Consider the following 24,015-nt stretch of genomic DNA (forward strand, 5'->3'; position numbering starts at 1 on the left):
TTTTGTCTACACGTGTGGTGACGTGCTGATACGACAAAATGCTTCTGTCCTGACCTCCATTTAGATGAACCAAGACAGCCCTTCTAGACAAAAACATGACCCCAGTCTGCAAAATATTACTACCTGGCACAAGGTGGAAAGAGGGAAATGACTAATTTGCTTAAAAATTTTGATTAGAATTCATCTGACCACATTTCATGAACTGGGACCAGGTCATTCGGACCCTTGGTGTTCATTCCCAATTTTGAGGAGGCTCGCTCCCCCAGAGCCACTGGTGAGCTTCAGCCAGGCCCTCTTTAAGCCCCGGGTTGGGGGGGAGGGGGGGGTGGACAAGACTGGAACTTATGGAAGCCTGGTTTTGGCAAGGAAGATGTCATTTAGAGGGAGCTCGGTTACTGAATATTCCCAAGAAACTAGGGAATTTTATCTCTCAGCCTTAGAAGTAAATAAGGTCAAAATTCCTCTCCACACTAACTTAATTAACAGGTGGATAAAAATCCTTGTCCCTCCGAGTCTCAGCGTATGGTGTCTACATCATCATGATGTGGGATTCTTAGACCGCCCTTCCTCCAGATTTTGACATTCTTAGAATTCATCCACTACTGTTATTTTGCAGTTTCTCGTTCCAGTCTGCATAAGATATGCTTTAAATAATAATGCAAACAAAAAAGCCACCCACATTTTTTTATGCTCTTGGGTGAATTTAACTATTTTGCAGATTTAAGAAACAAATGGCATCTGGTGATTGACCGCCTCACTGTGCTCTTCTTAAAATTCCTGGAGTATTTTCACAAACTGCAGGTGTTCATGTGGTGGATTTTGGAGTTGCACATCATCAAAATTGTTTCATCGTACATCATCTGGGTCTCTGTGAAAGAGGCAAGTGAATGTTTGTTGTATCTTCAGGCCAAGCAGAACCCCAGTGGGTCAACATTTCCCGTTTCCAACTGTCCACCATTTTGTTTTAAGCGTAATTCCCACTACCTTAGAACACCAAGGCTCTAAGAGGGCGCATACCCTTTGACATGGAAAAATCAAAGGGCAGTTGCCCTGAGAGGTGGGAAAGATAGCAGGGCAGAAAGAGGCTCCTGGCTGAATTCCTGATTGGCTTGTTCATGTCAGAAAGGTTACTTATTTTCATGTAGTCTTTGGTGGAAGTGTGTGAGAGCAGGCTACTGTTCTGCAGAACCTGCGGAAATCTAGCTCCATAAACTGTGTGTGGAAAGCAAGAAGATTCCAGTTTACCAAGGAGCAAATTCGGCTTCCCAACTTTTTAAAAAAAAATTTTTTCATGTTTATTCCTTGAGAGAGAAAGAGAGCATGAGCAGGGGAGGGGCAGGGAGAGGGAGACACAGAATCCGAAGCAGGCTCCCAGGCTCTGAGCTGTCAGTACAGAGCCCGACACGGGGCTCACGCTCATGAACCGTGAGATCATGACCTGAGCCGAAGTCGGACGCTTAACCGACTGAGCCGCCCAGGAACCCCTCAGCTTCCCAAATTTAATAAAAAGCGTGGTAGAGTTCACCTTATTGATTATTGGGTGTTTTGTGACAAGACACAGTGTTTCAACATTGCACTGCAGTTCTGTTTTCTCATTTGGAAAGGGGAGAGGCATCATTCCGCCAACAAATCTATGATGCATACGGTGGAGAGGTTAGCTCTCTTTCAGTTTGTTCAGCAGATAATTTCTGCATGTTTCTGATCTGCCTGGACTAGTTTTGAGTGACAATTCGAAAGAGTCTTTGCCCTATGAAAATTAAGTCAGGGAACTACTGCCTCTAATTTTTTTAAAAGTTAAAAAATAACATCATACTACCTGAAATATTCACGAGAAGGTCACTAGGGATGCACCTTATTTGAGCTCCCCAGCCTAAACTAGACCTTTCTCCATTTTATACAAACCATCTGGAATGGATCTGTGATCACTGCCAGATGGGAACAAAAACATAAACTGCTCTCCCTATGAGAGATGTATAGAAGAGAGTGACATATACCCCACTGTTAACTAACAGTCTCCACATTAATTAGAACTAAAATCTAGCCTAATATGCGTGTTCACTGAGGAAAAAGAAGTTTCAGCATTTTAACTGCAGAAGTAAATCTGCCAAGTCAGACAGAATTTGAGGGTCAGAGTATTAAAACAGCAATGAAGGGACGCCTGGGTGGTTCGCGAGCATCTGACTCTTGATTGTAGCTCAGGTCATGATCTCACAGTTTGGGAGTTCGAGCCCCGCATCGGGCTCTGTGCTGACAGCACAGAGCCTGCTTGGGATCCTGTCTCCCTCTCTGTCTCCCCCTGCCCCCCTCGCCGTCTAGTTCTCTCTCCAAATAAGTAAAAATAAACTTAAAAAAATAGAGAGCAATGAAGAAGAGCAAGAGAAGGCATTTGCCTAAAATCCACAAAGGCTGTTTCTGAATTAACCAAATCTGATGCACAGATGTCTTCTGATGGCATGAGAAGTTGTTGCACAGAAGACAATATTATGATGGGCCTGGGCGTTAAATGAAAGAAATTAGGGCACAGAAAATCCACTCTCTGAAATCCATCCTCCAGAGTTCAGACAGAGAAATAAAAGAGTTAAATGATACCACGTTCTTACAAATCCCACATGTGTTTGTTAAAACCATCTTAATGAATCCCAAGAATTCCCTGTTAATAGACTATCAAGTAGATAAAGCAACATGATCTGTTCACCCTGTTACACCATTAGGAAAATGGCCTTTGATAGCACATGACCATTTCCTTCTCTAGGATCCATACATTGTGCACACTTCCAGGATTGTCCTTCCTAATTCCACCTCTTTCACCTGTAAGTTTAAAACACATCGGGGCACCTGGGTGGTTCAGTCAGTTAAGTGTCCGACTTCGGCTCGGGTCATGATCCTGCAGTCCATGAGTTGGAGGCTGACGTCGGGCTCTGTGCTATCAGCTCAGAGCCTGGAGCCTGCTTCGGATCCTGTGCCTCCCTCTCTCTCTGCCCCTCCCCCACTCACACTCTGTGTCTCTCTCTCTCTATCTCAAAGGTAAATAAACATTTTTAAAAAATAAAATAAAAAATAAAACACATCAGAGGCTCCTGGATCAGAGAAATTCTGCCCCCACTCCTATTAGCATCTGCCAGAGACCCCTTGTTGTGAGATGGTTAGCCCCCAAGTATATCAGCCCAGCTTCACCTGCTGTCATCCCACCTGCATGAGGGGTTGCTGGCCCCAAAGGGTGAGTTCCTGCGTGAGCCTTGGATGTCACGAGGTCTACCCTGTCTGCACGCTGACTTTGGTCTCTTGGCTCCCTTCATTGCTGATGAGTATTGAGGTCGCTGGAATATCAAGGATCAGAACATGTGGGGTGGAATCATAAAACACACTTTGTTTTGGACCTCTGCTGTCCCTTTAAAATGTATTGTACAGAGAAAGTTTTCTCCATGCCCCTGAATGCTAAATGCTATCTGATCATTCCTAGGGAACACAAAGTACTATAGTTACCTCAGGTAGCAAACAGAATCTCACTTCATTAATTAGACTTGTCCAGCCACAGAAAAGAAGCAAACTCTCATCTCTCTCTTTTTTTTTTTTTTTTTTTTTGCATGAAGATGGAGTGTTCCTATTTTTTATTTTTTTAAAGCTTTTGTTTAAATTCCAGCTAGTTAGCATACGATGTATGTGCAATATAGTGATTCAACCATTCCAGACAACACCCGGTGCTTTTCACAACAAGTGCAATCCTTAATCCCCATCCCTTATTTCATCCACCTCCCCCCTACCCCATCCCCTCTGGTAACCATCAGTCTGTTCTCCATAGTTAAGAGTGTGTTTCTTGGTTTGCCTCTCTTTCTCCTTTTTCCCCCTTTACTCATTTGTTTTCTTAAACTCCACACATGGGTAAAATCATATGGCAGTCATCTTTCTCTGACTTATTTCACTTAGCAGAATACTCTCCAGCTCCATCCACGTCACTGCAAATAGCAAGATTTCACTTTTTTATGGCTGAGTAATATTCCATTGTGTGTGTGTGTGTGTGTGTGTGTGTGTGTACATATATACATATGTATCCATTCATCAGTCATTGGATAGATACTTGGCCTGTTTCTATAATTAAGCTATTGTAGATAATGCTGTTATAAACACCGTGGCCCATGTATCCCTTTGAATTAGTGTTTTTGTATTCTTTGGGTAAATACCTAGTACTGCAATTGCTGGCTCCTAGAGTAGTATCTTTTCAACTTCTTGAGGAATTTCCATACCATTGTCCACAATGGCTGCACCAGTTTGCATTCCCACCAACAGTGCAAGAGGGTTCCCCTTTCTCCACATCCTTGCCAACACCTGAACTCTGATCTCTTTCCAGGTAGAAGCAAATCCTTTTCTAGTGGCTTCTTTCTTTCTCACACATACCTCCCCTCACTGCCTTCCTCCTTACCCCCACTTCCAGTGAACTAACTTCCGTTACGTGACCTCCCGGGCTGAACCACAGCGTCAGGCAGGAATGGTGGTGTGCTATCGTAGGACGGCCTCACACTGAGCTGGAGGGGATCAAATCTTCCCTGTCTCTCATGGGGCTCTTCTACCTCCTGGTTTCCCAGCATCCTCTCCTTCCGGACACTTTCCATTGGAGTCTCGTCACCCGTGCGGCCAGTGTCCCTGAGCGGGACTTAGAACAGCTCTGGGCACTCTCTCTTTCTCTCTCTCTCTCACGATTCAGGTCCAAAGGCAGCACTCACACTGCTAGTGTATGTGGGTCCCCATGAGGCAACTCCTGTGCCTACTCACCAAATCCCTGGCAGCCGGATTTCCTGGCTGAAGTTGGACATCAGTGTCCAGACCGCAGAGTACACACATCAGCGTCTCTGCGTCGTGCTGCTTGGAGCTCCTTGCTCGCTTGGGGTTTGGGTGAAGAATGTAGCATCCCTTCCTTCCCACCCCATCACCTCGTAAGGGGGGACTGACAGAAGCACCTCATACAAAGAAATTTCTTCACACTCTGTCCTGTCAACTTCACCATCTTGACCCATCTGTACCCTCTCAGAGTGCCTTAAAGACCTCTAAACGGATTTCCATCAACGATTTTGATTTGAAATGTCTACATAGCTGGCTAATACTTCATTTTGGAATCTTTTACTTCCATCCATTCTAACTTGGTGCCTCATGTGGCTTTGACTGAAGTCTTTCTATACTGAGTACAGTTGGGGAAGAAAGACAACCATTGACTCTTGTAAGGAGCTGTGTGCCAATCCAGGCTATGATGTGTCTAAATCTTATCTGATTATAACAGAGGCAAGTGTATGGGGATTCTCATGGTGGGGGAATGGGCAGGAGGGGAACCATGTTGCACAGTTCCGGGGGCAGTGTTCACCTGCGAACAGCAACCCCCCAACGTTGTGCACCTCTGAGGTGCCGATTTATACCTGTAGGGGCCTCTTCTGCTTTGAAGGCTTGGCTTATCCTCAGCCAAAGAAGCCCATCAGCAATGACATTTGCTACATATATTTTCCATTTGTAGCTTATTGATTTTGATTAGCACAAAAGATACTCTTTCTCAAACATTGCTGATCAGTAAATGGCAAAATGAGAACAAAGTCAACAACCCCAGTGAAGTCTTCATCCTTATCTAAGGTCATCAGCAAGGCCACTTGTTTTCACAAACTTTCGGGGTCATTTCTCAGGTCATTTTGGAATCAAACATTAAACCTTTCCAAGGTTATCATCATGGGCATCTGAGGAAGAAGAGGCCATGAGAAAGAATTTGTTGCAGAGGCCTTTCTTTTATTTTATTTTTTTAAGTTTACTTATTTATTTTGAGAGACAGAGACAGAGAGAGTGAGCAGGGAGAAGGGCAAAGCAAAAGGAGAGAGAGAATCCCAAGCAGGCTCTATGCTGTCAGTACACAGCCGGACACGGGGACGCGGGACTAGAAATCATGAACGGGGAGATCGTGACCTGAGCCAAAACCAAGAGATGGACGCTTAACTGACTGAGCCACCCAGGCGCCCCAACAGAGGCCTTTCTTTTACATCACCTCCTCTTACCAGAGCAACACCACATAGGAAGGACCTAGATTTTAAATATATATAACATTGTCTTCTTTTTGTATGTGCAACTACATTCCTAGAAAGCTCTGAGAGATCAGGTTATTCTTTGAGGAAGGGGCCACACCTTATTTTAGTACCCTGACCAGCTCCTCCGGAGGCTGGCCAATTGTGGAAGCTCAATAAATGTTTACTGACTGAAGGAAATAAATAAAACCTTGAAAGCTTGAGATTGTCCCCAGATGTCAGTTGATGTTTCATTATGATTCTCACTCTCACTCACCATTCATTTAGCCTTTGTTATGTACTTAAATTAAATTACAATAAGCTGAATGCTTATACTGTGCTAGACGTTGGCACAAAAGTATGAAAGACACATCTCTTGTCTCTCTCGCAGTCTGATGGTCATGGCTGGCAAATGAAGCCAAAGTCACATTAACGGCCAGATTAGAGGGGCCCCCAGGAGGCTGTGAGTGCAAGGGAAGGGTGTCATGCAGGGGTGTGTCACTGTGAAAGTGATCACCGAAGCTGCAGGTGCTCTGAGGGAGGAGGCCAGCTGGGCCAACACACGGCTGGGGAACCACGGTTTTCAGGGACCCCTCTTTCAAGGCAGTGGCCTCAAGCCTTACAAGTTTATATTCAGAGAAAATGGCAATTTGTGGAAAAATGTTTTGTGAGGAAGGCTTGAGGCATAAAATTACTTTCCCAAGTTACTTGATAATAAGAATCACCTGGATACTTGTTAGGTACATGGATGACCCAGCTCCTTCCCTACAAATTCTGGTTCATCAGATATTGGTTGGGTTCCAGGTATTTGTCTTTGTTTTTTGCTTTTTAAAGGACATTTCACGAGATTCCTACCACCAGGGAAAGGATGAAACCGTTGTCAACCATGATTGTATTGAACAAAATATGGTCCTTCTCCAAGTCCCTGTTTTCCCACCTCACAGATGCTGTTCAGTCCTCATTTTCCTGATTCTCTATGACATTGGATATTGACAATCATTTCCTTGTCCTTGAAGCGCTTTTGTCATCTTCCAAAACAGCACACTTCTGTGGCCTCCCTTCTGCCTCATTCGTGGCCTCCTTCTCCTCCCACCAACCCCTCTCTTCCTTAGGTTTCATCCGCAGCCCCCTTTTCTGATTCGAGACCCCCTGTGGGTGGTCTCATGAGCTCCTGTGGTTCACTTGCTATCTACGTGCAAGAATTATAAATCTGTGCCTTCATCCTGTCCATTCTTTGAATTCCAGGCCCGTTTCTCCAAGTGACAGCTGGACATGACCTTATCCCTGAATGTCCCCAAAGCACCTTCAACTAAATATGTCTAAAACTGAGTTCCCTACCTCCACAGCAGTTCCCTATTAGATTACTCTACCAGATGTCCAACCCTGTTCCAATCTCTTCTCCTGCCAGTATGTATTCCATCATGCAGCCAGAACCTCTTACCAGTGTATAAATATGATCCTGTTAATCCTCAACTCAAAAACCTTCACCAGCTCTCCTGTCCTCACAAACATGAGATACAGGACCCCCATGATCTGGCCCTAGAGCGCTTCGCCATTTTCTTTCCCAAACACCCTAGCCTACCTAGGTGGATCCCAAAGCCTTCTACAGGGACCCTGATCACAGTCCTCTCCTAGTGAGCTTCTTGCTGCACCAAGGACATCCACTCCATGCTCGCTCTCTCCAGAAGGCCCCATCCCTACAGTTCCTCTGCCTGGCTAACTCCTATTTGTACCTCTGGCCTCAGTTTAGATTGAATGCCCTTGAGCAATCTTCCCTAATCCCTGACTAGCCATTCAGCCCTGTGCTCCTGTACAGCCAGCATCAGCCCAGGCAGATATCCCCTCCACCATATTGTCATGAGCCCTTTATGCAGTTCTATTCTGCGCTGCCTCATATGTTTCTTGAGGCCGGGGAGCCACACAGGATATGATACTTTGAACCTAATTAAGACTTAATAAAATAGATCTTTTCTTCTCTTTCTCTAACACTCAAAAGATGAAGAGTTGTATGTAAATTCATTGTGCTGTTTTTATACCCGGTGCCTTAAATACATAATAAAAGGAATAATGAAGAGCCTTAATGTCATAGTAGCTTTACTAGGCTTACAGAATTAATTGAGGAGGAAAGGATGTTTTTTAATATCCCAGTTAACATGACACTTGCCGATGACTGAGGATGAGTCACTTAGCCATCAAAGTATTTTGTTAAAATGTTAACATTTGTTGTGTTTGTGAGTGTTGTATAGTTCACAGGGCAATATTTCTTTCCTCCTCAATTAATTCTGTAAGGCAGTTCTTACTACCCTAATATTTCAGCCCTTAGTTCCCAGAGAGGTCCCTTGCCTTGGACAGTGACAAATAATTAAGTAGAAAAGTAGTAGCTAACAAATTACAGAATTAAATACTGTCCTGGAATCTCCACACTTCCTGTTCTTTAGTTTTATAGACCAAACAGGCATCCATGTTTTTGATAGCCCATAGTGTGCTTAGCCCTTTGTACCTGTTGAATTTTATCAATTGAGCACATGCTGCTAATGTTAATTAATTCATGCCGATAATATTGAATGTTCTTAGGACATTACTTTAACAATATTAAGATATTATTTTTTTTTAATTTTTCTTTAATGTTTTTATTTATTTTTGAGACAGAGAGAGACCGAGCGTGAGCAGGGGAGGGGCAGAGAGAAGGGGAAACACAGAATCTGAAGCGGGCTCCAGGCTCTGAGCTGTCAGCACACAGCCCGATGCGGGGCTCGAACTCACGGAGTGTGAGATCATGACCTGAGCCGAAGTCGGACGCTCAACCGACAGAGCCACCCAGGCCCCCCATTATTAAGATATTATTTTAATCATTATTTTAATCACATGAGTGTTTTCCATGGATGAGTAAGATGGCTGTGCTTCCATATTGTTCAGCGAACCATTGGCTATGGAGAACAGTTGGAAATGAGTGGACATATCACCTGATTGATAAACATACATGGAGTCTACACCCAAGCTGCAGTCACTGCCTTCCCTCTTTACACCTGCCCCCTCCCCCCACAAGATCATATCTCAGTAGGGCACTGTCATCTTCTCAAGGCTCTGGCTCCCAAGCCAGAAACCTGGGAGGCATTCTTATGGCTCCTCCTTTACCCCACCCATCACCACCTCCAAGCCAACCAGCCAACAACTCCAGCTAGTTTTACGACCCATCTCAAATCTGTGACTCATCCCCGTCTCTGCTCCACTGCCCTAGTTTGGGCTCTGGTCATGCTTTCCTGGCAGCACATGTAAGCTGGTCTCCTCACCTCTCATTGAAGGTGATGTACCTCCATTCTTCAGTCATACTTATTTCAACAAATGAAAGTCTTTCCTGAAGATTTTCCCTGGGAAGTCTTCGCTCTCTATTTTCTTTTTGGTTTTTTTTTTTTTTTTTTTTTAACGTTTATTTATTATTGAGAGACAGAGAGAGACAGAGCATGGGCAGGGGAGAGGCAGAGAGAGGAGGAGACACAGAATCCAAAGCAGGCTCCAGGCTCCGAGCTGTCAGCGCAGAGCCGGATGCGGGGCTCGAAGTCACGAACCGCACTATCATGACCTGAGCCGAAGTCGGATGCCCAACCGACTGAGCCACCCGGGCGCCCCTTGGCTCTCTATTTTCTGCACAAGGTGTTCATAGGCCAGAGCATGGTTTAAAAAAGGTCCATAAAAGTTCAGCACCCAGCTGCATCTCGAGCCTCATTTGCTGCTGCAGCTCACTGTGTTCAACTCCAGAATTTCCAGTTGTTTGTGATCACCTGTCCCTACTATGCCACCTCATGCTTTCCTTCCTTTTCTTCTACATCCTTTACCTGGAATGTGCTTCTCATCTTTCTTGGCCTGGCTGGCTTTATGCATCTTTCAAGGCTTCGCTCAGGCAGTATCTCTTCCGGGAAATGTTCTGGAAGTTCCACATTGGCCAAGGACCCCCTCTGGGTATTCTCATAGAAGCCTGTTCCCATCTGTAGTTGAGCCAATACTACACTGTATTAACATATCCTGGTTATGTATCTTTCTGCCATATGAGATATCTCCACACATACACACATAGGGCAATGCCCTGTGTGTGCTGGGAACTCCATCAAACTCTGCAGAACTGAATAAGTCGAGTTGCCACATTGTGTGGATGTTATGCCCTATTATGTATTTTTGTCCCCATTTCTGATTTTTATGTTTTCAGGTGTCACTGTTCAACTCTGTATTTTTGATTTCTTGGGCTTTTGCTCTGCCATACGCCAAGCTACGCCGTCTGGCTTCAAGTGTCTGCACCGTCTGGACGTGTGTGATCATCGTCTGCAAAATGTTGTACCAGCTGCAAACCATTAAGCCTGAGAACTTTTCTGTTAACTGTTCCTTGGTGAGCCTCAAAGAGAGGGGAATCTTCTTGACTGGGGCTTAGGGAAGCTAGGCGGTTATTGGGAAACCCATACCCCCAGGCACATTCTGCCTGGCTTTTCAGTCACCTCAGCCATGTTGGATATGTTCTGACCCTTCTTCTTTTCTCATGCTAAGTAAGATCTTCCCCCTGAAGTGGATCTTTCCCTCCCTGCCCCCACCAGGTCCCTTTGCTGGAAGCTGAAGGAGAAATTTTTAACCCCATGTTCTCTTCTTTTCAGCCAAATGAAAACCAAACGAATATACCCATCCACCAGTTGAACAAGTCTCAACTCTACAGCACTCCTATTGACCCAACAGAATGGGTCGGCCTGAGGAAATCTTCCCCTCTGCTCGTCTACCTGAGGGTAAGGCCTCCGTCATGCTTTGCTTATGCCTCTGCACAGTTAATGCCTGAGATCCTCTGCCTTGAGACCTCTGATATCACATTTGAGAGGAAGCTAACCTTTTTATGTGACATTTGGGGTCACCTTTAAAACAAATGACTAAACATGACCATCAGTGTTGCATTGTACCAAACAAATTGATCAAGTAGTTTGAAATTGATTGAATAAAGTATAACAAATGTAATATTCACTGGAATATGATGTAACCACTAAAAGATTGTAGACTGATACTGTGAGATGTTGAACGATGTCCAAAATATATTAACTTTTTTTTAAAAAAAAAAGCAAATTTCAATACACCATATGCATCATATGATCTCTTCTAGATGCAAAGAAAAACATTGAGTAAAATATACCAAATTGTATATAGTGGTTATTTCTGAGAAGCAGCTGTAGATTTATGAGTAATTTTTGCTGTCTGAATTCTATGTCTCTATAATGTTTAATGAAAAACATGTATTATATTTAAAGGGAATACAATTTTAAACAACATATCTTTGAAAAGAAACTTGCAACCAGTCCTAACAAACAGAATGAAAGCAGTATATACTTTAGACTGTTCTTATTTTAGTTTGATTGGATGATCTGAGCAGTCTTCTTAACACACTGACAGAAACACTTTAAAAAAAAAAAAGCATTTATACTCAATGCCTGGAATTTTTAAATGTACAAGGCATCCCGTTTTTGTGTGTAGCTTTCTCTTCTCATATGACAGACATCATGTGCAGCAATACAAATGCTCTCCACCATCAAGACCTATTATAAGGGTAAAAGGAGCTGGTATTTGAAAAGAGCAATCAGAACAGTGTCTGGCCACATAAGGTTCCATAAATGTTAACGACTTTCAGTATGATTATGATTACTTTGTCATAAGGAGCATGCTTGTCAGCGTGCAGCTCTCTCTAGCCAGATTTCCGAGGTGTTAAAAGATTTCTGCTCCAGCTTTAGTGTGTTTCCCAGATGGCCCTGTACTGTTTTGCACCTTTACTTGCAAACGAGGTGGACCACCCTCCCCAGGCAACCGCTCACTGCATCTTCCTATGGGTAGTGTACTTTTCCAGAAACAGGTATGAGCATCACCAGCCCTCTGTCTAGAGTTTCTAGATCCTAGTATCACGGGAATCACCCTGATTGGCAGAATGCACATAACTCCACCTCATTACCGTACCATAGGGAAAATGAACATTGAACCCAAGGCTTTTATAGAGGGGGGATTTTATAAAGCATTGTTCTTCTAGACACCACGAATGGGAAAAGAAATAATATATTGTGGGGATTGTTTAAAATTACCCAGCTCAAGCGTTTGGCTTCGCACAATTGTGTTTTCTTGCTTTGTAGAATAATCTGCTGATGCTGGCCATTCTGGCCTTTGAGGTTACAATTTACCGCCATCAGGAATACTATCGAGGTCGAAACAACCTCATGGCCCCTGTGTCTAAAACCATCTTTCATGACATTACAAGACTCCATCTAGATGATGGACTTATTAATTGTGCCAAATATTTCATAAATTACTTCTTCTACAAGTTTGGTCTGGAGGTGAGTTTCTTTGCTGACATATATTTTTTTCTGTTTTCTGTGAAAGTCCCAATCGCTGTTTTTGGTCAGTTGGCCACTGGAGCTTACTTGTACACCTCCATGCTGTGATGACTGTCTTCTTCAGATCAGCAGAAAGAGATTCTCCTAAAGGGTTAAGCTGGCCTGGCTGAAAGTTTTCTAAGACCAAGGCCAGTGCTCCATACTCTGGAGCCATGAACTTGGCCCCTCTGGATCTCTGTAGCCTTACAGATGCATGAATACCACTTTGTCATTTTAACTGGTTTCTTTAATGTGTTACAAATCTTCTTTGTGTTCTGCGCATTCTTTCTGAAAGTTTAACTTGAGCCAAAATGAACTGCTTTGACCTGAAAGGGTTGCAGTAGGTGCCTGTCTCTTAACGGAGCACATTTGGAACATGAAAAGATCATAGCTGTATTCTCTTCACAGTGTGAAGCGGCTCTTGTTAACAGTGATGTAGTCAGTCTTTCCCTTGGCAGTAATTTATATGCTATTTCAGTCTTCATGCTGAAAGACACCCCAAGAGGCAAGACTTGGTGAACGTGTGTAGACAGACCTACCCTCAGGAATGCAGGTCTCTGAGGCACCTGCCCAGGGCTGACAGGTGACACCACTCCCCTTCTCTGTAAATCCGATTGTTTTTTGTTTCTTGGTTTTGTTTTGTTTTTTTTTTCTTCTTTTCATCCTTATACAGACCTGTTTCCTAATGTCAGTTAATGTAATCGGTCAGCGAATGGATTTCTATGCCATGATTCACGCCTGCTGGCTAATCGCTGTCTTGTATCGGCGCAGAAGAAAGGCCATTGCTGAGATCTGGCCCAAGTACTGCTGCTTCCTGGCATGCATCATCACCTTCCAGTATTTCATCTGCATTGGCGTCCCTCCGGCTCCTTGCAGGGGTGAGTGGGCTCTCCCCAGGAGCCCGCCGCTCTTGTAATCAGCCCTTATGTTGTGGACAGTTGGGGCGAGGGCAGTGAAGAAGTGTATTGATTTTGCTCTTTACCACTTCCCTCCCTGCAGATTACCCGTGGAGATTCAAGGGTGCTAGCTTCAACGACAACATTATAAAGTGGCTGTACTTCCCAGACTTCATCGTGCGGCCCAACCCCGTGTTTCTTGTCTGTAAGTGTTGCAGCCCCGGGGCCACGGAGCACTGGGGTTTGGTTTTCTCTTTGCGAAGTCTTCTTCGTGTGTTATGCATTAGTGCCCCCCCCCCTTCTTCCACTGCACTTTGCGATCATGTAAAAGCTTGTCTTGATGCATTAATATCACAGGTCCTTAATGGCTTCTACTTGCCCAATTACATTTGCAAAATTAATAAATAAACATTGGAAATACCATATCCACTTCCATGATTTTACCGCCCCCCCACACACACCCAGTCTCCAGCGCCACCCCCCACCCCCGCACACACACCACCACTCCTCCGCCTTCCAGCAGGCAGACCGCAGAGGGAAGCCTTGTATTTTGTGAGGTGGGTTATTTCAGGCCACTAGAACAGACAGACGAAAGCTGAAACTGAGAGGGTAGAAGCCAGGAAGATGCTACCCAAACTGCAGTTGCTCTGGTGCCGGGCTGTAGCCCCTGGCCCTTCCAAGGGCAGGCTGATGGTCCCAAGGTTGGAGCAGCCCCACCTAAGATGAGAGGGTCACCTACAGAGGGACCGTGCTGCCTAGTCACACTCAGGTTGAACATAAAGTACGACGAAGCCACTAGTGCTGGAGGCTGCCAGCCTGTAACTGGCCATGATCTTCACCTGAGCTCCCTGCCTTCGTTGCCGTGTCCACTCCGGAAAGGGTCTGGTTACAAGTACAATGGGGGATCCCAGAGAGGATGAAGAAAACCGGAAGTAACTGCCTCTACCATAAGTAAAAGATAAAGATGGAGAAGTGTACTCGAGTAGCCTCCTCAAAATTCTGGTGGGAGATAAATGCAAGTAAACATCATCCCATAAGCAAGTCCTAAGACTAGTGATTATCACCTGATACTCATACCCACCAATGTGTAAACAAAATCCAGGCTCCCCTGTGTCTGTGCCCCCCTCTTGCATCTTCCATGGTGGGCAAGGTGGGACTTGGCCCCAAGATGAGAATCCAAGGAGAACTGCACATTGGGAACTTTGGGAATGCAACTCACTCGGGATCTGGGGAGCCACTCCTGCCGTGTGGAGACTGTTTCCTATATCATGGAAACCCGGATGAGGAGAAGGTGACTCAGTGATCTCTCTGTCCTGCCAGATGACTTCATGCTGCTCCTGTGCGCCTCCTTGCAAAGGCAGATCTTTGAGGATGAAAACAAGGCTGCAGTGCGGATCATGGCAGGGGACAACGTGGAGATCTGCATGAACCTCGACGCGGCCTCCTTCAGCCAGCACAACCCCGTGCCAGATTTCATTCACTGCAGGTGAGGGTGGCTGTGCGGGTCGAAAGCCATTTTGCATGTGTGTTTCACTTGGAAGACGTACCTCGGCTCACGGTCCCTTCTCCCCATTCTTGGGAAACTGGGCACCTACCTGTACATGCCAAGCTTATAAATGCAGAGGGTTTGGCGATCAGGAGACTGGGTCTCAGAATTACAGTTCTGCTTCCGCTTTCCTCGGCATGACCCACACACGTCCCCTCTGTTTCCCTCCGCTTCGTCACACACAAACTGACTGGTGCCCATGATACTGCTTCCTGGTGCTCCAGCAGAGACCCCCTGCGCTTATTCACTGTCCCCCATCTTTATCTTCTGTTCCAACTCCTCTTCATCCCTTGTCCATCCTGATCCCCTGTTCCTCATCTTTGTCCCCTGTCCTTCTTCCCCTTCCTGGCCCCCCATAGCCAGTGGGCTCCATGGGAACCACAGTGTGTCCTGTGCTGGCACCCCCCCTTATGTGCCATCTCCTCGGGTGTGCGGCTTCCCCCCGGCAGCACCTCCTCTGTCCTCCACCATCCTCTGCAGTCTGGTGGCAGCCGATCTGGGCAGCCTGATAGTCCCCTCTGCAGAGTGTGTGTCTGAACCTGACGAAATTTCTCACTATGCATTCCTTCTGTGTTCTCTGGGTTCCCAAGACCTCATGCTTTTTTCGCCTGATGCCACTTTGTGGCGGGCATCCCACTGCCTCCAGAGTCAACTCTCACAGTCCAGCTCCACCCCTGTGGTCGGGGATCTGACAGGCTGGCGGGATGTTCTATGCCTCCTCGCTAGCTGTGTGCCCTTGGACTTGCCGATCCTCACTAACTAGCATCCACCCTCCAGTTCTGCTGTCAAGGCCCCGGGGAGGCTGTGCATCAGTGCCACGTGGAAATCAGTCTTGTTCAAGCCAGTGTGCCTCTCCTCACCTGAGATTTGCTCCCTAGCTTCTGACTCCCAGAGTATCGTGTTTGCATGGGATTGTTATTTGAAGAATCTCAACCTATTCCACCCCCAGTCTAAAATATAGGCAACTTAGGGCAAAGTCCACTTCTAACTTACTTTTCATGTACATGCCTGCCCGCCATCTGTACCGATAGTCTTTGGCCTATAATGCATATAGCAATGTTAATAACAGCGATAACTGAGTGCTTGCAGAGTGCCAGTCTCTGTTCCAGGTGCTTTACATGGATGAAGCCATCTGACCCTAACGACCACCTATGAGATACTGTTATTGCCATTTTGTGGATCAGGAATCTGAGCAAGGATCTGAAGCCAGTCAACCCAGCTCCAGTACCTGGGAGCTGAGGCCCTTCTGCGGCCTAAGAGCTCAGCGTATACTGAACAAACCAATAAGTGAATTTGCTTTAAAATGATAAGCTATGTAGGGGCACCTGGGTGGCTCAGTCAGTTAAGCATCTGACTGTTGATTATGGCTCAGGTCATGATCTCACGGTTTGTGAGTTCAAGCCCCATGTCGGGCTCTGCACTGATTGGGATTCTCTCTCTCCCTCTCTCTCTCTGCCTCTCCCCAGCTCGTGCTCTCTCTCTCTCAAAAAAAATAATAAATATAAATAAATAAATACACACATAAATAAATAAATAAATAAATAAATAAATAAAATGATAAGCTATGTAGACCTATAGATTCCTTCTAGGAATAATGTATCATACTAAACACGAATATAAGCTAGGACTTCCACTTTCTACCTCTTCTCTGTGATACTAAGGGGAAAAAAAAATCAGTGCAGCTCATCTTATTCCCTATTTTAAAGGGAAAAAGACATGTATTCAACTCTACATTGCACTTATGAAAAGCCTAAAACGTCAACAAGATAATGCTTGTGCACCACTGATTTTTAAAGTGATATCTTTTCAAGATGGAATTACTTCAAGCTTGTAGTTTTGTTTCCCAATTAAGGCTGCCGGACAAGTACGCGTCAGGGAGTGACCCACCACAAAGCACAGTCACGAGCTGGAAGCTAGCAAGCACTTGGCGGTCGGGGGCACCGTGGAGTCCCACACACCCTCTCTGTGGGCACGTGCTCGGCCGCTCTGGAAAGGAGCCTCTTAACCTCATGACATGCCACCATGGCTCATTCATGTGCTCCGGGGCCCATGAGGCTCCTCTTCAGGGCACCTTGACTAGACTTTTCCATATGGCCCTCACAAGCTTGGTCTTAATGATACCTGAGACTAAAGCAGGTGAAGTGCTGAGGAGTGGAGGCCAGGACCCCTGGAGCAGGAATGAGAAGCAACTGCAGGCAAGGAAGGGAAATCCATGGAAAGCACATGGTGCACTACCACACACGTTTCTGTACACACACACGCTCACACCCAGAATACCAGCAGGCTGATTCTGCTGACTCCAGAGCGCACACACGTACACACACACACCAGAAGGCCCTGTGGGCCTTCCCATGTTACCCCTCGTCTGAATCATTAATTTCACCTGCAGTGCTTCCGGGATCCTGACATATACTTACATGTTATTCATTCTCCTTTGGGGAGGAAGGTAAAGAAGAGTGAAATAGATCTGAGATGAACATTTCAGGAAACAATTTTAAAGAATTGAGTGTTTTAGTCCCCAAAGGGTTAAGTTCAAAAGGTTGCTTATGTGACAGTGTACTTTTAGGAACGATGTTCTCTAATGATGCTGAGTAGTGAAGTCCAGATTTTATCAAGAAATTACTTGTTAACTCTTACAAAATCACAGCTCATTCATCAAATAACTGACCTACAATTGGTTCTACTATGCATTTGCCCTTACCTGGGAAGAGAAATAGCTAAAGCAAAACATTCAAGTTAAAGAAGCTCTAATTAAACAAACAGATGGGTCTTGGCCTGTGGGTACCACTTCCCTCAGCTGTCAGTGACCCATGCTCCGAAGCTCCCAGCAGCTGCCATTTATTGCACAGTGAGTGACCTACAGGCTGCCTCACCTTTCATCAGGAAGGTCACAAGGAAAATTACTCCCCAAAAAGGAATCTTGATGCCATCCAAAGACACAGTGTTGGACAGAGCCTACAAGCCTCACCCTGACCGTGTATGCTTTGTGAGAATTACTACTCATCTGCAGGGACAGACTTCCATCTCCAGTAAGACCTTCGGGTAGAACACGGATTCGTTTTATCTATTAATGTCTAGTTCATTGAAAGTGAATCCATTCTTCCCTGTTCTCTTGCTTCAGAAGGCATCTGTATCTTCGAATTTCTTCTAACATATAATTAATTTTTCATGCCTCCCACAGGAAGATAGGGAGGAATTTTGAGTACTCCAGTAATAGGCGGAAAATCCTGCTGTTTGTGGGAAATTTGGCCCAAATAAGATACTAACAAGTATTTGCGCAGCTTACCTCTTCGTCTCTTACTAACTGGGCAAGAATCTCCTACAGACCTGGCAGTGTTGAATGAAAGATGAATACTGAGCCCACGGCCTGCCTTGCTTACAAGAGAGTCAAATGAGTAATATGAACTCCTACCCTCATTAAAGCAGAATCTCTCGACTTAGTTTTTTTGTGTGTTTGTATCGTTGCCCTTTGATGGTTCGGTTTTGTTTTCCAGATCGTACTTAGACATGTCCAAAGTGATCATCTTCAGCTACCTCTTCTGGTTTGTCCTCACAATCATCTTCATCACGGGGACAACCAGGATCAGCATCTTTTGCATGGGTTACTTGGTGGCCTGCTTCTATTTCCTGCTCTTTGGGGGTGATTTGCTGCTGAAACCCATCAGGAGCATCCTGCGCTATTGGGACTGGCTGATTGCATACAACGTTTTTGTGATTACGATGAAAAACATATTATCAGTAAGTGCCTCCCACTGTATAACACATTTGTGGTTTCAGCACAAGAGTAAACAATCCATTCAGTGGTTATTAAAAGCCCAATTGCCAGTCACCCTGCTCTCTTAAAAGCCCCAAATGAGATGCTGCAAGGTCAGCATCTCAAGGTCACATGACAAGAGGATGTGTATTTGCATCCTAAAATGTACTTTTCAGTTAAAATCCCCTTTCTTCTGAGGGATAATTTATCACCATTCACACTTTGTGCTACAAAATGCCTCTTTCATGAGCTGAATTAGTCACTGAATCTCTTCCAAAGGCATATCACGTTGGCTTGCCTAGAAAGCATTATGGAAGTACAAAATAAAATGAGCGTAGTTCTCTGTAACACTGTAGGGTGGCAAATGAGGCAGAATGGGCTATTAAATGCACATTTCATGTACCCATGAGATGTAAACACACAGGAGAATGCAACTTTGTGGTTACCTCTGGGCAGAAGGGTCCTGATTAGGGCTCAGCTAAGCCAGTAGAGGGTTGAGGCAAAACAGATGTCCTTCCTCTGCAAAATTTAGCTGCTCTGCTATTAAATATCCATGTTTCAGGGTACAACTTGTCCCTTGGCCTGGTAGGTAACTTAGACTGCCCGCTAGTAATCCTAGAATTGCATCAAATATTTTGGCTCACAGGACAGCTTTTAAGTTACTTACTTGTTTCACGAAATTAAACGGCAACCTTGCACGAGCTGAACGAGTTAATACATCTCTAGCTGGCCTAAGTCAAAGCGAATCCTTGTGTCCACTACTCTCTTGTAGTGATAGTGCATTAGAGGAGACGTGATATGAGAATTTCCTGCTTCTCACCTTCCTGGCTACTTAAAGATGAGCTCGCCGGGCAAGTCTATGAAGGCATTTAAATTTTTTTTGACAGATGTACTGCTGTGTTTAGAGGTCTTGGAAAGCCAAGTGTAGGTTGCCATGAATATGTATTCAAGTCATTTACTTTGTCTAAGACCACCGAAATTTTGTCTAAGACCAGTTGATAGTAAAAGTGACTTTTATGCAGCAATTTTACCCCACTGATCTTTATTTACGTTTGGGGTAGTATTGAAAGCTCTTGGAGAGGGTACGAGACAGGACTACAGAATAACATTTTATTTAATAGCCAGTGTGATGGTGAGGGATCTGTTGCCAGAGGCCAATTCCTACAACCAGTCCTGAAAATGGTGTAGCTACAAAGTCCATTCATTCATTCATTCATTCTGTAAACCTACATTGAAGACTTGTTCTTTGCTAGACATTACTTTTCTCTTGAAGAACTAGGTACAGTATTGCCTTCAAGTTTTACCCTAATGAACTCACACTCTAAAAGGGAAAACAAACCTACTTATTAGTTATTATAATTTGGTCTGTTAATGCTAATTATCACAACATCTTCGGAAAACCAGAACAAAAAAAAGGAGTGACTCACACCTTGCTTAAGTAAGTTGGGAGCTGACTTTCCAGACGCGATGCCATTTGAACCTGTCAGAGACTTGAAAACCAGAATCAAGGGTGTCCAGGGAGGCAAAGGGAGGAAGAGATTCCCAACCTACAGAACCCAAATGAAAGCATGACCATGGAGGACAGGTATCGTCACATGGAAAGCGTGTTCCAATGGGCAGGGCAACTCAAGCTGGGTAACTGCCAGTTTGGAAGCAAATTCTAATGACATTTTCCTACCTCACATATCCCCAGGAAATACACACAATTCATTCATCACCTTTATGTTTTGGCTGGCAATGATTGTTTGTTTAAACTCCTTCCCCCTCAAGATGTGAACTTAACATGCATCATTGTTATAAGACAACTACATGCCAATCAACAAAGAATAATCCTTTTCCCAGAGAATTGGCCAAAAAAGGCTCAGAATACATACTCTTTTCCTATTCTAAGAACTGAACCATCCAGCTGATGTTTGTGATGATCTTCTGGCAAACAGCATAGGTATAATTTGTCCGATCTTGTGGGAAAGTGACTGTACCAAAATCAAAGTCTTGGGGGTCATCGCTCACCCATTTGGTATCACAGAGTTCATCTTGTTCCTGCAATAGTCCAAGATTTTCTCTGTGAAAAGACAGAGGTTTCTAAGTGCTAAAATCATCACACTAAAGACTCTTCCTTTACTCATGGGATTTATCTTCCCCCAGGCAACTATGGTACTTCTAAAGCATCAAATGCATTGCCCCATGGTGACTGAAATTTATGTACTACAGGTTACCTCTGGAATCGTTAGCATAGAGACTTCATGAATTCTTGCACTTACGGAGATCACAAGACACCAACCTCTTTTTCTGGGTGCAGGGTTTCACAGTTTGCCACTCCCATTTGTTTTTCAGATAGGAGCGTGTGGATACATTGAAAAATTGGTTCAAAATAGTTGCTGGTTGATCCAAGCGTTCAGCCTGGCCTGTACAGTCAAAGGCTATAAAATGCGTAAGTATGAAAAGCAAATTTGGAAGTGGGAGGGCAGGGAAGGAAGAACAGTTGTATTGTTCTAATGTTAAAATCGGGCCAAAGGGGCACCTGGGTGGCTCCACTGAGCTTTCAACTCTTGATTTTGGCTCAGGTCATGATCCCAGGGTTGTAGTATTGAGCCCTACGTACTTAAGATTCTTTCTCTCCTTCTGCCTCTCTCACCACTTGTGTTATCTCTCTCTCTCTCTCTCTCTCTCTCTCTCTAAAATAAATAAAATGAGGGGCGCCTGGGTGGCTGAGTTGGTTAAGTGTCCAACTTCAGCTCAGGTCATGATCTCATGGTTCATGACTTTGAGCCTCAGGTTAGGCTCTGTGCTGACAGCCCAGAGCCTGTAGCCTACTTCAGATCCTGGGTCTCCCTCTCTCTCTGCCCCTCTCCAACTTGCATGCACATGCGTACACATTCTCTGTCTCTCTCTCTCTCTCTCTCTCTCTCTCTCAAAAATAAACAAACACTAAAAAAAACTTATTTTAAATAAAGTAAATAAAATGAAAAAACAAAACAAAACAGAAAAAAAGAGGTCAATTCCCTTTCTAGATGGAGGCTATAGGACTGTAGTACATTATGACTCTATTGTCCATACCATGAAGTGCCCCTATTCTAGACATGTTTAGTCATGTTCTGGAAGCGTACAAGACCTGGCACGTCTGGGGATTGTATGTGGCCTGTAATAATTCCCCAAACTTCTTTGAGTTACATTAGGAAGGGTTACAGAAGTCCATAGACCTGTGGTGTTTGCAGCTAGATTCTTGGGTAGTCAGAGTACCTCTGACTTCCAGATTTTTCTCTCCTCAGGAAGCTCAGGGAACCTCAAACTCAGGAAGGCAACTAGAAGAACCTCCACGGTTTCTGCAGTTAGACTCCCAGGGCAGAGGCAGAAGTTTCCATTCCCATCCTCTGCCTCTTGTACCAGAACCCAGGACAAAACCACACTTGGTCCTCCATGGTGCCCGAAATGGGGGCTAATTGACCATGGCACTCTCTCCACCGTGGCTTCCAATCCAGGCTACCCTTTGCCCAGGATGAAGAGCAACTGGGAATTTGTTTTGATTTAGGATAAGATATCTGTTGATAACCTCTTTTTCTAACAGACCATACTGTGTTAACTGCTCTTCTGGTTATACTCGGATTACCATTCTCAGAATAGCCAGAGCTTTTTGTTTTGTTTTCTGTTTGTTTATTTGTTCATATCAGAGCATTGCCTCTGGCATTGGGACATAGAGACATTATTTCTCCATGGCCCTTGTTCAGGGAGAAAGAAACCTCTCTCTCCCAGAGAGAGAAGTCCTGAGGAGGCACCCTTGGTGAAGAGTCCTGTCTGTGCCTTACACTGTTACTTGTGGTCAGTCTTACAAATCAGTGTTGACATTGGAGTTGAAATGTGTATCTTTGCTTGTAAATAAATCCATCCATAAGTGAGTCCATGCATCAGAATATTGTTCTGAGGCCTGTGGGATTTCCCAAGCCTGATTATGCCACAGATATTATAAAATAACAATGAAAATGGATGCTAATTTTAATTTGTTTTTTTTTTCTACTTTTTGACCCCAGCTGATGATGATTCCTCATGTAAACTCCCCAGTGGTGAAGCAGGAATTATTTGGGACAGTATATGTTTTGCCTTCCTCTTACTGCAGAGAAGAGTTTTCATGAGTTACTATTTCCTACATGTTGTGGCTGATATAAAAGCTTCACAGATCCTGGCATCAAGGTGGGTCAGGCCATGAAATCAAGTGGTTTCTCTTTAAGTATCTGTCTGGAAGTAATATTGCACTGTGCTCTTGTCTGAGCTTGCCTGTAGAACCTGCAATAAGTTAAGAAACCCCTTCTGGAGAAACAAATCCAAGAAGGGTTTGGCACAAGGCCTTGAAAACCTAAACTAGAAGAGTAACAAGAAAGTCTTTGGTACCAAGTCACCCTTACAAAGATCTGGGATGCTACGAGAGGTCAAAGACAGACTGGTCATCTAGAGCCCTCTGGGCACAGACCACCTCACTGGACATCGCTCATTTTGGCCTCAGGAAGAGCAGTAACACAGACCATGTTGATCTCTATAGAGACTAGTCCACATTCCCCCTCTCTGGCTCTGTCCTAAAAATGGAGAAAAGCACACTTACGTATTATTTTTCAGATTTAGGTTGAAAAGGAGTGTGATAGATACTGAAGCTCATTCTAAACCTTCCTATCCATCTTTTCTTATCTCTTCCTTCCCTTCAACCTCTTTTCCCCAACAACCTGATTTTCTCTTTTAACAAGAGGTCACCGGGCCACACTACCTTCTTCTTCCTAGATTCCACCCTTCGTCCAGTTTTTGCCCCAATCTTGTAGCTTTAAGGGGAAAGACCGGGAAGAAAGTTAGGTATTAAAGGCAATGCCTAGACAGCTCTGCCCATGTCAGTGACACCAGCCTTGCTGATTCCATCAGACCCATGGTGCTAAATAATCTGATAATCATCAGCTTGTCTCATATGGAATTTCCAGAATCTATCATTTTGATTTGTGTTTTAGATTAACACACTTCTGTTTATACCACCAGTGCTCTTAGAGACTATTCCTTCCCTCTGCCAGGATAAACAAAATGTTTATTTCAGAAGCCATTTATAGGGAAGAAGTTCCTGGCCTTTGTTCACTAACTTGGAGCCCAGTAGAAAGAATTTCCAGTAGGGGACCTACATTTACTCTGAGGAGCTTTGTGCCACCATGGGCCCTCACTATGTGCATGAACAGGGACTTCATTTTCTGCACAATATTGGCCCTAGAATTTACCATTGTAATTGTTTTTCTAACACCCAGCATATCAGTTTCATTAGAGCACAATGTCTTGTTCTTTTTTATTTCTTTTTGTTTCTTTTTCTTTTGGGGGGCTCATCCAAGATATTTTATCCTAATAGAAATTTTATTTACTTGTAGAGCAACTGGTATTTGTGCTGATAAAT

The 24,015-nt window shown here is 44.4% G+C and overlaps 1 protein-coding gene across 1 annotated transcript in view; it reads left to right on the forward strand.

The window, feature by feature from the left end:
• The window catches only part of PIEZO2 (piezo type mechanosensitive ion channel component 2), a 471,937-nt gene that overhangs the window by 371,119 nt on the left and 76,803 nt on the right, over positions 1-24,015 (forward strand). Inside the window, 10 exon segments of the mRNA XM_049620442.1 lie at positions 719-879; positions 10,231-10,407; positions 10,667-10,792; positions 12,170-12,370; positions 13,083-13,287; positions 13,409-13,510; positions 14,626-14,791; positions 18,346-18,589; positions 20,940-21,036; positions 22,631-22,790. Coding sequence (XP_049476399.1) covers positions 719-879; positions 10,231-10,407; positions 10,667-10,792; positions 12,170-12,370; positions 13,083-13,287; positions 13,409-13,510; positions 14,626-14,791; positions 18,346-18,589; positions 20,940-21,036; positions 22,631-22,790 — 1,639 coding nt within the window.

Source organism: Panthera uncia (genome assembly GCF_023721935.1).
Source record: "Panthera uncia isolate 11264 chromosome D3 unlocalized genomic scaffold, Puncia_PCG_1.0 HiC_scaffold_8, whole genome shotgun sequence".
Classification (NCBI taxonomy): Eukaryota; Metazoa; Chordata; class Mammalia; order Carnivora; family Felidae; genus Panthera; species Panthera uncia.